The sequence below is a fragment of the Oncorhynchus kisutch genome, linkage group LG20 (assembly GCF_002021735.2).
Source record: "Oncorhynchus kisutch isolate 150728-3 linkage group LG20, Okis_V2, whole genome shotgun sequence".
In the NCBI taxonomy this organism is placed as follows: Eukaryota; Metazoa; Chordata; class Actinopteri; order Salmoniformes; family Salmonidae; genus Oncorhynchus; species Oncorhynchus kisutch.
In genome coordinates, this window is record NC_034193.2 from 20,550,319 (window position 1) to 20,564,895 (window position 14,577).

At 39.8% G+C, this 14,577-nt stretch overlaps 2 protein-coding genes across 2 annotated transcripts in view; one reads left to right on the forward strand and one right to left on the reverse strand.

Annotated features, from left to right (window-relative positions):
- itga3b (integrin, alpha 3b) overlaps window positions 1–7,252 on the forward strand; it is a 52,620-nt gene extending 45,368 nt beyond the window's left edge. Inside the window, exons 21-26 of the mRNA XM_020453238.2 lie at window positions 1,420–1,536; window positions 1,709–1,822; window positions 1,928–2,026; window positions 2,155–2,280; window positions 2,687–2,850; window positions 3,334–7,252. Coding sequence (XP_020308827.1) covers window positions 1,420–1,536; window positions 1,709–1,822; window positions 1,928–2,026; window positions 2,155–2,280; window positions 2,687–2,797 — 567 coding nt within the window. The 3' untranslated portion in view covers window positions 2,798–2,850; window positions 3,334–7,252. The remainder of the gene's footprint in view (window positions 1–1,419; window positions 1,537–1,708; window positions 1,823–1,927; window positions 2,027–2,154; window positions 2,281–2,686; window positions 2,851–3,333) is intronic.
- Window positions 7,253–10,315: 3,063 nt separating this feature from the next.
- LOC109865702 (angiotensin-converting enzyme) overlaps window positions 10,316–14,577 on the reverse strand; it is a 35,914-nt gene continuing 31,652 nt past the window's right edge. Inside the window, exon 25 of the mRNA XM_031799595.1 lies at window positions 10,316–11,279. Within this exon, the coding sequence (XP_031655455.1) occupies window positions 11,059–11,279 (221 nt within the window). The 3' untranslated portion in view covers window positions 10,316–11,058. The remainder of the gene's footprint in view (window positions 11,280–14,577) is intronic.

The window sequence follows — 14,577 nt, forward strand, 5'->3', positions numbered from 1 at the left end:
AACATTAGACAACGAAGCAGAAAATGCTGAAATTGTTGAAATAAGTCAATCAAATCAACGATAAGAGAACAGTCAAATGAATTGATTACTGGAACACATGGTGGCGTAACAGGAAGACGTGAACCAAGAGGTTGTGAGTACAAATCCCAGGTGAGGACATGATGAATAATAATTACTGTGTAAATGAACATGCACAATGTAATCATGTGTGCCAAATATATGTGTGTGTGTGTGTGTGTGTGTGTGTGTGTGTGTGTGTGTGTGTGTGTGTGTGTGTGTGTGTGTGTGTGTGTGTGTGTGTGTGTGTCTAACCTTGCCAACAGACAAACATAACTGTGATTTGCTCTGTTTTAACAGTAACAAGGTGTGATGTTTAATGACTTTTTTTTGAGGGTGAGAATATGTCGTTGGGACCACGTCCTGACAACTTGAAGCAAATAAATACACTTGCAACGTTCCCATGCAACGGGTCTAGAACATTAGTGTTGTGTACTCTGAGAACTTTGTAATCACGTTCTAGATAGGTTCTATGTGACATTAAGGGAATGTTCTCCTAACTTTAACACACACACACACACACAAAAAACCATGAAGTTCTCAGAAGGTCTGACATAAATGGGATGTTCCCCCTAACTAACAGAACTGGACACTCAAACATCAAGAGAACATTACGGGTAACGTAATAACGTCACTCCCTAAAATTGTTAGCTGGGTCTTGATCATTGTCACGAAGCCACACCCGTCCCACTTGCGTTAAAAGTTCAGAACAAGAAAGTGTAGACTATAAGGAAATAATGAGGTTAAAGTTGTCATAAACAAAATTATGAGCGTTTCTATCATCCTAATGGAGGTGTAGATTACATCTCACATTCCGGTGTTCCTACTTCTAAACAAGGCTGCGTTGCGTTCGACTCCGAAGCAGCCAATGTCTGCTTTCGGTATAATGCCAGGAGACGCTTTTGGATTTGACCTCCGACACCACCAAAACAATCGCTAAGCAAATGTCGGGTAAAGCAGATCTGATTGAATCGAGCCCATCCCCACCGCGGACGTTCAGCTTTACACCATGATTGACATTTAAAGGCAATGTTCCCGCTTTAGCGGAGACTGCATTCACGGTAAACGCTGCGTATGTCTGCTCAATCGGAAATGACCTATACAGTTCTGTCTTGGAATCTGTAACGCTTCAGCAATACAGATTGAATAGAGCCCTATGTCTGCACAAAGATAGACCGAAAAGGTCAATGATATTTTAAGAAGTTAGCAGGAGTTGTCTTTATTTCCATTCCGGTAATTACTGTTGTAACGTGACGTAATGTGCCTCTTTGTCTGTCGCCTCCCCTTCTTTGTATATTCCTCTTCTACATTTTCTCTCTTTCTCCTCCTCTCCTCCTCTCCTGTCTGTCTCTCTCTGCCCAGTTGTCCAAGAACAGGAGCAAACGTCCCAAGCGAGCGGTGGAGGGCGAACACCCTCACATCATCGAGCCACAGGCTGTCCTTACCGTGCTGACTCCTCGTAAAGAGACCTACCTACTGGTGAGGACAGGCCATTAGACAATTTAATTATGTCCATGATCTACCAATTCTGATGCTGTGATCATAAAAGCTCATCCAGACACTTAGTGTAATTTAAGGGCTTTAGAAGCACCATTGATGAGCCTAGTGTCTAGTGTCCGGTCCTAATTCTGGGCATGTTTTTGTTGTGAAGGATTGTTCAAAGTGGACAGCCCGCTGTGTGACTTTCACCTGTCCCTTGATCAACATGTCTACCTCTGCCAAGATCATTGTGAGGTCACGGGTGTGGAACAGCACTATGCTAGAGGTGAGAGGTCAGATGATACAGCAAGACTCTTTGACCAAAAGGGTCAAATTGCCAAATCCGAATAGGGTCATGACCATACCTTTTTGGGTTGTGTGTGTTTGGCAGGACTATAAAAATGCTTTGAGGATCAAGGTTAGAGGTCAGGCCACACTGAAACTTGTGACGGACAACCCCACCATCAAGATGGAAAATGAGACCAGAGAGGTTAGTGTCATAACGATGATGATGATGATGATGTAGACAAATGGTATTCTTAGTATGGTATGGATGATATGTATATTGATTGTGATGTTCCTCTCTTTCTTTCTCTCTCTTTCTTTTCCATCCTCCAGTTTATAGTGGACATTGACCCAGTCCTTGGGGTGGAAACACCTTACGAGGTTCCCCTGTGGATCATCATCGTTGCTGTGGTAGCAGGAATCCTGCTGTTAGGAGTCATCAGCATCATACTGTGGAAGGTGAGAACCCTAATGACTTTCTGATTAATAACTATAACTATACTTTTTGTGGGTATCATGTTTGAATGTAAACCTGTTATGACATGTCTGTTGTACACTGCTTGCTTGCAATAGTATCCCATTTACTCCAATGCACCAGTAAAATAAATTATTCTATGTTGCCTACATTTGTGACTGCCTTTTTATATTGACTGTGTTTGTATCAGGTATGTTATACTGTACCTATCAGTAATACTCCATTAAACTCAACTGCGCTAGTTTTAGCATGCTACTGCTAGTGACTAGCCTACAGTATGTATAAGTGCTGCCGCATTAAACCCAATAGCACTAGCTCGCTACCGCTAGCTACTGTAGTCGTTAGCTTCTCCATGTAGCTCCAGTCTAACTGTACCGCGTGGTCCCCCAGTGTGGCTTCTTCAGGAGGGCCAGCAGGAGGGAGATGTACGAGGCCAAAGGCCAGAAGGCTGAGATGAAGAGCCAGCCCTCAGAGACGGAGAGGCTGACTGAGGACTACTGAGACAGGAGAGGCCCCCAATGAGGGGCCATGCTACACTCCACTAGGGCGCCTGGGTAATGCAGTCCTCCGGCCTCCGCCACGGGCAGCGTCTAGCACACTAGATGTAACGCCTTGTAGATTGTGGGATGAAGTTGGTTGTTGGCTAGTAATGTGTCGAAGGGGAATTTTGGATTTATTCCATACTAACTCTTCTTCATTGTCAATTCTAACTAGCGTTTGTGTCTCCCTTCTTTTTCAGGCTGATAGTGTGCTGTACCTAATATTTTCTACTTGTCTGTTCTACCATATTTACTAAGTATCTATTCTGCAGCATCTCTCACTCTCCTGATGAATGACTACTCTCTTTCCTCTTCAATCACTTCTTTTACTCTATGGGAAAATACATTTCTAACAGAAATTGTCTAACTTTGTCTAATTCCTGAGTATAGCCTCCAGATATTCCAATTCTTACATTTAAAAAAAAATCAACAGTTCAACACTATTTGAATATGGCTTTCCCTAATGCTGTGTTGTCTACTTGTCTGTCTTCTCAACAGCTTGGCTTCTTCAAGCGGGCCATCTACTACCGGATTATGCCAAAGTACCATGGAGTGAAAATCCGTAAGGAGGAACGCTACCAGTTTAACATGGGCTTCCAGCCAGAGGATCCAGACAAGAAGTACTGGATCACCAACTGGACAGAGATGCAACGTTACTACTACTGAAACCCTGACCTATGACCCTGAACTCTGAACTCTTGACCTCTGCCAAAGTTCAGGAGCATTGTGACGGAAGGACACAAGGGTTTTTGGGATGTCACACAACTTGGAGGGCACAGCACACAGACCAATTGTGAATACTGATCACTGACCACATTGATTCTGGAACCTTTCTCCTCTGTAGATTTCATCAAAATATTTTTTGGTTCTTTTTTTTGTGCAACATGCCAAATATTCTGTTTCAGAAATTGCAATGTTTAAAGTATTTTGATGAAAGCAGTGTTGTACATTGAAAGAGTGTTTAAAAATCCCAGTTTGGTTGTAAATTTGATTTATTTTCCTACCACTGCATATTTAAGTACTGAAAAAAAAAAAAAAAACTTTGCATGTATATTTCTCTTCCATATGATCTATCTGCAAGTTCCTGAGCAAAGTAGTTTTTTTGTCGTCACTGTTTATTTTTTAAAATCAGGTGAACGAGTCTGTAGAGAGTCTGTAAAAATTCTTAGTGAATGTACTGTTCCTTTCATATCTCTTTGTTTTAGAATGTCCCTGATTGTCAGTGGTTTAGCGATGACGTCATTACAACAGTAGTTTGGGAGATTATTTTGAACTGTGCAGAGCTTTATTAATCATCAGGATGACTTTTATGACAGAACAATGACAGTGCCTTAAAAGAGATCGATTCAGTGATTACACTTTGACAGGGCCTTCAGGAAGTATTCAATACCCCTTGACTTATTCCACATGTTGTTGTGTTACAATGCTTGAAATCAAAAATGGATTAAATAAATAAATAAGTCTCACGCATCTACTCACAAAACCCCATTATGACAAAGGGGAAACATCTTTTTAGAAATGTTTGCTAATATATTGAAAATTAAATACAGTAATATCTCATTTACATAAGTATTCCCACCCCTGGGTCAATACATGTTAGAATCACCTTTGGCAGTGATTACAGCTGTAAGTTTTTCTGGGTAAGTCTCTAAGAGCTTTGCACACCTGGATTTTACAATATTTGCACATAATTATTTTTTTTATTCTTCAAGCTCTGTCAAGTTGGTTGTTGATCACTGCTGGACAGCCATTTTCTAGTCTTGCCATAGATTTTCAAGCCGATTTAAGTCAAAACTGTAACTAGGCCACTCAGGAACATTCAATGTCGTCTTGGTAAGCAACTCCAGTGTATTATGTCTTAGGTCATGTGCTTAGCTCTATTCCGTTTCTTTTTATCCTAAAAAAAACTCCCTAGTGCTTGCCGATGACAAGCATACCCATAACATAACAAAAAAAGATGTGGTACTCATGGATGTGTTGTTTTCGTTTACCCGAAACATAACGTTTCGTATTCGGGACATACATTTCATTTCTTTCCCAATTTTTCTGCAATTTTACTTTAGTGCCTTATTCCAAGCACAATGCATGCTTTGGAATATTTTTTAAAATTCTGTACAGCCTTCTTTTCACTCTGTCATTTAGGTTAGTATTGCGGAGTAACCACATTGTTGTTGATCCATCCTCAGTTTTCTATCACAGCCATTTAACTCTGTTTTAAAGACACGATTGGCCTCATGGTGATATCTCTGAGCAGTTTTCTTCTTCTCCGGGCAAACTGAGTTATGAAGTACGCCTGTATCTTTGTAGTGACTGGATATGGTACACCATCCAATGTGTAATTAATAACTTCACCATGCTCAAAGGGATATTCAATGTCTGCTTCTTTAAATTTTTTACCCATCTACTAATAGGTGCCCTTTGCTAGGCATTGGAAAACCTCCCTGATCTTTGTGGTTGAATCTGTGTTTGAAATTCACTGATTGACTGATGGACCTTACAGATAATTGTATGTGTGGGGTACAGAGATGAGGTAGTCATTCAACAAATTTCACGTTGAACACTATTATTGCACACGGAGTGAGTCCATGCAACTTATTATGTGACTTAAGCAAATGTTTACTCCTCAACTTATTTAGAGTGCCATAACAAAGGGGTTGAATACTTGTTGACTCAAGAAATGTCAGCTTTTCATGTCTTAAAACATAATTCCACTTTTACACGATGTGGTATTGTGTGTAGGACAGTGACACAAAATCTCAAGTTATTCCATTTCAAGCTGTAACACAACAAAATGTGGAAAAAGTCAAGGGGTGTGAATACTTTCTGAAGGCATTGTATGTCTGTAGATTGCATGCAGTACTCTCCAGTGCAAGATCAAGCAGTATAATGTTGGTGCATTGCAAACAGGAACCTTGTATCTGCACAGCTTTAGACATAGCATATTTTCAGGGTTTAAAGTTAGAGTTTAAAGTCACTGTTGTTTCCAGTAGATCTTGGATGGACAGAAAGCACATTACAGAAGGGAAACAAGAAAAACAAGTTGTATGAAAGCAGATTAGCGTTTTTCGTCATGGACGTCTTGTTCTGGAGGCTGCTCTGCAGAGTGGACACTAGCTAATGACTTCCGGCGCCGACAGAGATGGCCGCCTCGGTTACACGCATTTCGCTATACTCGCATTAACATCTGCTAACCATGTGTATGTGACAAATAACATTTGATTTGATTTGAGCTTGCACAGCCACAAAGTCATCAAATCGGAATTTAAACAAAAAGCTCATTTTTGTTTTCATTATTTTTTACAATATAGCAAATTTCGACTTTGTAGCTGCCTCCAGGACAAGACATTTAGCTGCGGTATGAAATGGCAGTACATACTGTATGTGACCCTACTGGCCCTATCCATCCTCTGCGTATCTGCTTCTCACAATGGCTCCTAAGCACTCCAGCAAGACATAGAATAGCCTAGTGGTTGCTTGTTTTTATGCTCCATCTTTGAAACAAGCCAATATTCGGTGGTGGGATGGGATGGTTGTAGTGCACTTGAACTGTGAGTGGCCGACGAGAGATGAACTCTTCCCTAAATTAGGATTTATTTCACTGAACTGTGTGATTTTACGACAGTAGAGCGCCGGTGCGGTTGTTCTTGATGTAATCATATAGAGGGAGTCGTAACACTGAACTTAATGTATAGGTCTTTGGCCTGATTACTGTACATGACAGCAATGTCAGCGGGCTACAGACACTACACTTAGGGCCATATTCAATCCGTATTGTGGAAATTCAGCGTTACAGCGTGATTTGAATTTAAAGGCAATTCTCCCGCGTTAGCGGAGACTGCATTCACGGTAAATGCTGTACCACACAGTGTACTGTAGATTGTGAGCGTGAACAACGGGATTTGATGTATTCATATTCTCGTTGTAAGTTACCCTGTGACTGCTCAAATGGAATGACTGACTGTTTGAATGACTGCATTTCTCCTGAATCATTTACATTGTAACATTTTACTTGCGTAGTTTCTTCCATCGTTCATTACTGTGCTTCATATTGTGAAGTTATGTGGAATGTTTGGTGTGCGGCAGAGCATTTCTTGTTGTGGTCAACCGGCATAACTAATGCCCACAGAGCATTTCTTGTTGTGGTCAACCGGCATAACTAATGCACACAGAGCATTTCTTGTTGTGGTCAACCGGCATAACTAATGCCCACAGAGCATTTCTTGTTGTGGTCAACCGGCATAACTAATGCCCACAGAGCATTTCTTGTTGTGGTCAACCAGCATAACTAATGCCCACAGAACATTTCTCAGTATACAGAGAGTAGACAGCTACTGGAGTGGTTACACAACTGTCTGTCAGCACACCAAATGGCACCCTATTCCCCACGTAGTGCATTACTTTTGACAGTGGTGGAAAGTACTTAATTAAAAATACTTTAAAGTACTACTTAAGTATTTTTTGGAGGGTATCTGTACTTTACTGTTTATATATATTTTTTACAACTTTTACTTTTACTTCACTACATTCCTAATGAAAATAAATGTACTTTTTTCCCATACATTTTCCTTGACATCCAAAAGTACTCGTTACATTTTGAATGCTTAGCAGGACAGGAATATGGTCCAATTCACTCACTTATCAAGAGAACATCCCTGGTGATCACTACTGCCTCTGATCTGGCGGACTCACGAAACAAAAATGCTTCATTTGTAAATGATGTTTGAGTGTCCCCCTGGCTATCAGTAAATTTTTAAAAACAAGAAAACTGTGCCGTCTGGTTTGCTTAAAATAAGGATTTTTTAAAATAATTTATACTTTTACTGTTGATACTTAAGTATATTTTAGCAATTACATTTACTTTTGATACTTAAGTATGTTTAAAACCAAATACTTTTAGACTTTTACTCAAGTAGTATTTTACTGGGTGACTTTTACTCAAGTATGATATTTGGGTACTTTTTCCATCACTGACTTTTGAGCAGACCTTATGGGCAGTGGTGTAAAGTACTTAAGTAAAAATATTTTAAAGTACTACTGAAGTATATTTTTGGGGTATCCTTACTTTACTACTTATATTATTTTGACGACTTTTACTTCTCTACATTCCAAAAGAAAATATTGTACTTTTTACTCTATACATTTTCCCTGACACCCAAAAGTACTCGTTACATTTTGAATGCTTAGCAGCACAGGAAAATGGTCCAATTCCCGCACTTATCAACAGAACATCCCTGGTCATCCCTACTGCCTCTGATCTGGCAGACTCATTTAGCACACATGCTTCGTTTGTAAATTATGTCTACATTTTGGAGTGTGCCCCTGGCTATCCATAAATTTTAAAAACAAGAAAATGGTGCCATCTGGTTTGCTTAATATAAGGAATTTGAAATGATTTATACTTTTACTTTTGATACTTAGGTACATTTTTGCAATTACAGTTACTTTTGATACTAAATTATATTGAAAACCAAACACTTTTAGACTTTTACTCAAGTACTATTTTACTGGATGACTTTCACTTTTACTTGAGTCCTTTTTTATTAAGATATCTTTACCTTTAATCAAGTATGACAATTAGGTACTTTTTCCAGGACTGCTTATGGGCCCTTGTCAAAAGTAATGCAATAAATAGTGCCATTTGGTCTGCAGCAGACAGTTGTGTAACCACTCCAGTAGCCATCACCTGAGGCACCAGAGATATTCTGCAAAGAGATTCTTTAACCGGTCATCTGTAGCCGTTGCTACAGACGTTCCATTGACTCACAAAATGGCTGGGGATGGAGGGGGGGGATGTCAAATCAAACTTTATTTGTCACATGCGCCGAATACAACAAGTGTAGACCTTACTGTGAAATGCTTACTTACAAGCCCTGTATAGCGACAGTGGCGAACTGCTAGGGCCTACATAAAGCTGTCCCAACAGCAGTCCCAACGCCTTACCACTGCTACACCTGGCTATCAACGGAGCCTCATTTACTGCCTATTTTTTTTAAACATAGCTGATATGGCTGACTTGTTAAAAAATGTGGTTGAGATGTACAAACTATGGCATGAGGGGACGACAAGTGGATGAGGCAATCCATAATTTAGATTAAGACATTAATGAGCGAGCTAGGACGTCCGTTGTCAATATAACTATTTGTTCAGCACTTTTGAAATGTACAGCGACAGAATTTAGAAGATGGGCTGTTGTTACAGTGTTCTCCCTGTACACTATGTCAGAACCGTAGGATAAATAAAGGGGACATATAAGCAGACGATGAAAGCGCTTACAATATTCGATAATTACATTTCTCAAAAACAGGTTAAAGGCTTACATGTGCACCACCAAGTCAGAACAGTAGGCAAAATTAAGAGGTGAAAATATACCAAATTATTAGGGTGAGGCACATGGGCCACTAACAGCTTACTGCACAACATACACTTAGTATTACTTTCTTAGCTACAGTATACATATCTCCCTGGCATGTTACATAATTTATGCAGCAGCATACAATACATTTTTGGACTCACCTTGTTGTGCTGGGCTCACTTGAACAGGAAGGTGGCAATGTAGTTCTTCGTGGGCAAATTTTGTCATCAGTCTTTGTCATCAAAGTCTGTCATTCTCTGGATTTATGGTTCTTTCAAGACAACTGGAAAAATTAAAATTAAAGTAGAATCATGATGACGTCAGTGATCTTCAGGTCGTAGCTCTAGTAAGAGGCCCGAATTCCGAATTTACAATTACGAGTTGGATGAAAATTCAAAACTCATTTTTCCTGAGTTCCTTAGTCGTCTTGAACTCACTAAAAGTCCGATTTTGCAGTTCCGATTTTCAGTTTTGAGCGGGGCACAAATCATGCTTCATTGACAGCACAGCCAATGTTGAACGTTTATCATTTTAAACTTGGAAAAGAGACTTGGGACCACACAGCCACAACACTGAATTTGCAGGATAGTGATTGCTATGCAATGCTTGCAGTTACCGACTGATTCCTTCCAAACCGCTCATTGTTGAATTTCCGATTTCCTTCTTGTTGGATAATGTTTGTCTAATGGCCGATGAGCACCGATACATTTTCTATAATTTCTCATTATATGACAAGGATTAAAAAGGATTAGCCAGTAGATTGTCTACTTGATTCATGAGGATGACTGCTAGCTAAGATTTTGAAAGTCTGATGTTGACATGATCATTCCAATCAAAACTACTGTACATAACGTGATTTGACGTAATTTTATCTGTGGCCAATGACCTTGAGCCTTCTTGGATGGGCACTCCTAATATAACTCTATGGCAGCACCCAAGGAGCCTGATTTTTCTTGCTCTACCTTTAGACTTGGAGGGGACGTAGTGTCCCCATGAGTGACAGAACACTTAGCCATTCACGGCGCAGCGCTCCATATTTTCTGCTGGCTTGCCCCACCACCACAGAAAGCACTGAGATAGGCTGAAACCCCTGCATTTTGGAGCTGCTTTACTCAAAACAACAAGAGACCATGTTTGCATGCAGCTTTATTAACACAATGATATATATATTTTTACAGTGTTTGGAAACTGATATGTGATACGTATTAATGCCAAAATAACATGCAAAACAGGCAAGTCCCCCCCAAAATATATATAAAAATATGATTTTTTTGCTTAAAATGTGGGACTCAAAACAGGTGGGGCTCTGCCTGAAAGACGGGTCACCACTGTAGTGTTATTTTATACCATGCTGTGTCAATGTATTGTAATTTAAACTGTTTTTACCCGTTATTAATACCCATTATTTGATTGAATATACAACTTGTTATTACCTGCTCGATTAAACACATTGCTATTAATCGTTTTATCCATCTTATCTTGCCACACAGAACCTCATTGACCAATGAATAGAGAGCAAATGGACATTCCTCTTTATTCTCGAAAGGCAAAGTATTGAATGAAAAAAATATATTTCCAAAAACAATGCATACACAATTAATGACTTTACAAACAACCAATTGAAACATTTGTTCAGTGTTTCAACTATTACAAATAAATTACATAACTGTTAGGTTCTTTGTTCTTTGCATAGTAAAAATTATTTTGATTCCAAATTTATACAATAAATATACAAGACATCCAACATATGGGAGAAGCAGACCAAAATAATAAACAAAACCAATCAGGATGCATGGTACAAACAAACACTGATGATGACACTGCTGTTACCGGGGGACTGTGATTTTCCCAATAGACTAGTACATGCAGCCTTACTTCAGCTCCAGCTCAGATGAGGACAGATTTCTTCGTTTTGATTTCTTGTACTTGTAGCCCAGGAGGATGGTGGCCACTAGGAGCACCAGGCCCAGGACCAGTAGGACCCACTGGCCGGCTGCAGCCGCTGCACCATCCAGACTCATGCCCAGAAAGTTCACTTTACTATTATCTAGAACTGGGATTGGGGTTGGGGGAGATGTTTCTGAGCCATCACCTGGAAACACACAGAGGTGAGTGATGCAAATCAGAAGACATTCTCTTATCCTGTTGCAATCTAGTACTAGGCTTAACTGAACGAACAGGAGACGGAATGCAATATGACATTTTATTAAATAGTTTACTGATGAGGAGTTCCAATGACGGGCCTTAAAAGGAAAGATTCACCCATTTTGAATGTTATATCGTATTTGTGCATCTGAGTGATATTCTATTGATTTCCAGGGTCATTTAATGTGTGAGTGTATCTGAGCTATTCGTTATTCAAGCAGGCAGCGATACAGCAGTTATGACGAGTTTTGCGTCACATGAAAATTACCACAGGAATGACAGAACATCGCTCTGAGATGAATAAATACTACATAACATTAAAAAAATTGGTTAATCTTTCATTTAAAAAAAAAGGTAGAAAACGATATGACATAGATGCGGAACGAAAACAGCATAGTGAGTACATTTTTCCGCAACAACTAAGACCGTTGAAGCGTGAGGCTCAATTTCTCTGCTGTTTGCTGCCCTGGCTACCACGCTGTGAACAGCATGAAGCGAACTCGTGCACAACTCCTGTGTGTAAGTCTTGTATCTCGCTCATCTCAATATCTGCGGTGCTGCTCTTGGCAACGTCGTTTCGCTGAGTCTACCTTTATTATAGCTGGTGGAGGGTTGTTGTTAACTTGTTGGTACACAAGTTCTCACTTGCGTGTTACTTTGACATATAAATACATCCCAAGATGTATGCCCATTGGTTGAGAGAGAGGAAGGGGATGATTGCAAGTGTGTACCCATAGGTTAAACAACAAGCATAAGGAATATGCATTATTGTGCCGTGCTCATAGTCTAAAAAAGGTCAATGGGGTAATGACATTCCACACATGGTAAAGTAGAAAAGAGAACATGAAACAAGACCTATGCTGATGAAACCTTTGTTTCCTATTCTACGGGCATAGTGGGAATGTATACAATGTGAATGACGTTGTACTTAAATGGATAAAGTTCAAAAAGAGCATTCAGACCAGCCTTACTGATTGAAAATTCAGAAACTACACTGAACAAAAATATAAAATGCAACCATTTCAAAGATTTTACTAAGTTGCAGTTCATAAGGAAATCAGTCAATTCAAATAAATACATTTGATCCTAATCTATGGATTTCACATGTCTGGGAATACAGATATCTGTGACCAACAGATGCATACCTTAAAAAAAAAGGTAGGGGCATCGATCCAAAAACCAGTCAGTATCTGGTGTGACCACCATTTGCTGTCGTACACTTCAATACAGAGCATCCCAAACATGCTCGATGGGTGACATGTCTGGTGAGTATGCAGGCTATGGAAGAACTGGGACATTTTCAGCTTCCAGGAATTGTGTACAGATCCTTGCGACATGGGGCCAGGTGTTATCGTGCTGAAACGAGGTGATAGTGGTGGATGAATGGCATAACAATGGGCCTCAGGATCTCGTCACGGTATCTCTGTGCATTCAAACTGCCACCAATAAAATGCAATTATGGTCTTTGTTCGTAGCTTATGCCTGCCTTTACCATAACCAACTCCACCATGGGAGACTCTACTCTCAACGTTGACATCAACAAACCGCTTGCCCACATGACGCCATACATGTGGTCTGCAGTTGTGAGGCCGGTTGGACATTGGAGGCGGCTTATGGTAGAGAAATGAACATTCAATTCTCTGGCAACAGCTATGGTGGATATTCCTGTAGTCAGCATGCAAATTTCACTCTCCTTCAAAACTTGAGACATCTGTGGCATTGTGTTGTGTAACAAAACTGCATATTTTAGAGTGGCCTTATTGGCCCCAGCACAAGGTGCACCTGTGTAATGATCATGCCATTTAAGCTTCTTGATATGTCACACCTGTCAGGTGTATGGATTATCTTGACAAAGGACAAATGCTCACTAACAGGGATGTAAACAAATTTGTGCACAAAATTTGAGAGAAATAAGCTTTTTGTACGCATGGAACATTTCTGGGATGTTTTATTTCAGCTCATAAAACATGGGACCAACACTTTATATTTTTGTTCAGTGTACATTACTTTAAGATTGCTTCTGTCAAAACATTGAGACCAAGTCTTAATCTCAGAAAAACGTGTTTAATGCATAATTAGAAAGGAAAGAGTTTCTTATCCTTTCTGCCATTTCATCTTTGTTCAGTCAGTGTGGTCAGATAACAGAGGTCTCTTCTGCACTCCCCCTCTATCGTGTTCTTTCCCCCTGTCTTTTCGACATCCCAGTCCATCTCTCTCCATTGTTCTCCACCTGTCTCCTCGCTCTATCTAATCTCAAACTCCTTTCAGCAGGAACTCATCATAAAGGATTGGAGGTATTGATTTCATTGCTAGGAGCCTCTAAACCCACGAAAAACACTGCTTCAGGCCTGACAACAGTTGTTTCTCTGCAGATTGGTTTCAGCTTAAGTACATTGGAATTTTAGTGGCTCTAATCATTGACCTATAAAAGAACTGGAGACACCGTCAAAAATGGCCGACTTGTTTTCAACGTAATCTACTCAAATTCGCATATGCAGTTTCGTGGTGGCTGCCATCTGCTTTACAGAGCCCATAATGCTTGCGCACCAGCACTTAGTGTGCACTGGAGGTCAGCATGAGCAGCGATGATGTCATCACAATTTCCAAAAACATGGCAGACATCAGTTGAATATAAAAATGTTAATATCTTAGGCTAGGAGTCAAATATCATTAAAAATGATAATAAACGGCCCCAGCACAATGGTGATAATGAAAGTGTATTTTTCGGAATGTTCTAATTGGACTTCTCTATGGGGCTGGGCTGTCTTTTTTTTTTTTTTCGACTTCAGCTAAACTACAGTACTGAAACACTGCCCTCTGGGTAAATTGGAAAGTAGGCTATTGGAAAGAAATATTTAAGGAAGTGTACTTCCATCTTGATATCATAATACCAATATTGAGCTTTAGGTTCTTCTGGCTTTGGTCCCAAAACTGTCCTGAGTCAGCTGAACTGCTACTCTGATAAAGTGTCATTAAAAATAAGACGCTACAAGGCCAGAGTTCTTTTTTTTTTTTTCACCCAACACACGTCTCCAAGTCATCAAATCGTCAAGCTTAACTACTAAACTATGACTCGGAATTTAGTAATTCAGTTAAATTAATTAACCCTAAAAAGTGTCATTAGGGGTCCATTTTGACCCCAAGAGGTTAAACAATGTCCTAATTTCGAAAAACTTTTCTGACCCTTCAGAAATGTTAGGAGTTTGTCAAGCAACTATATAACAACAATAAAATATCATAAATGT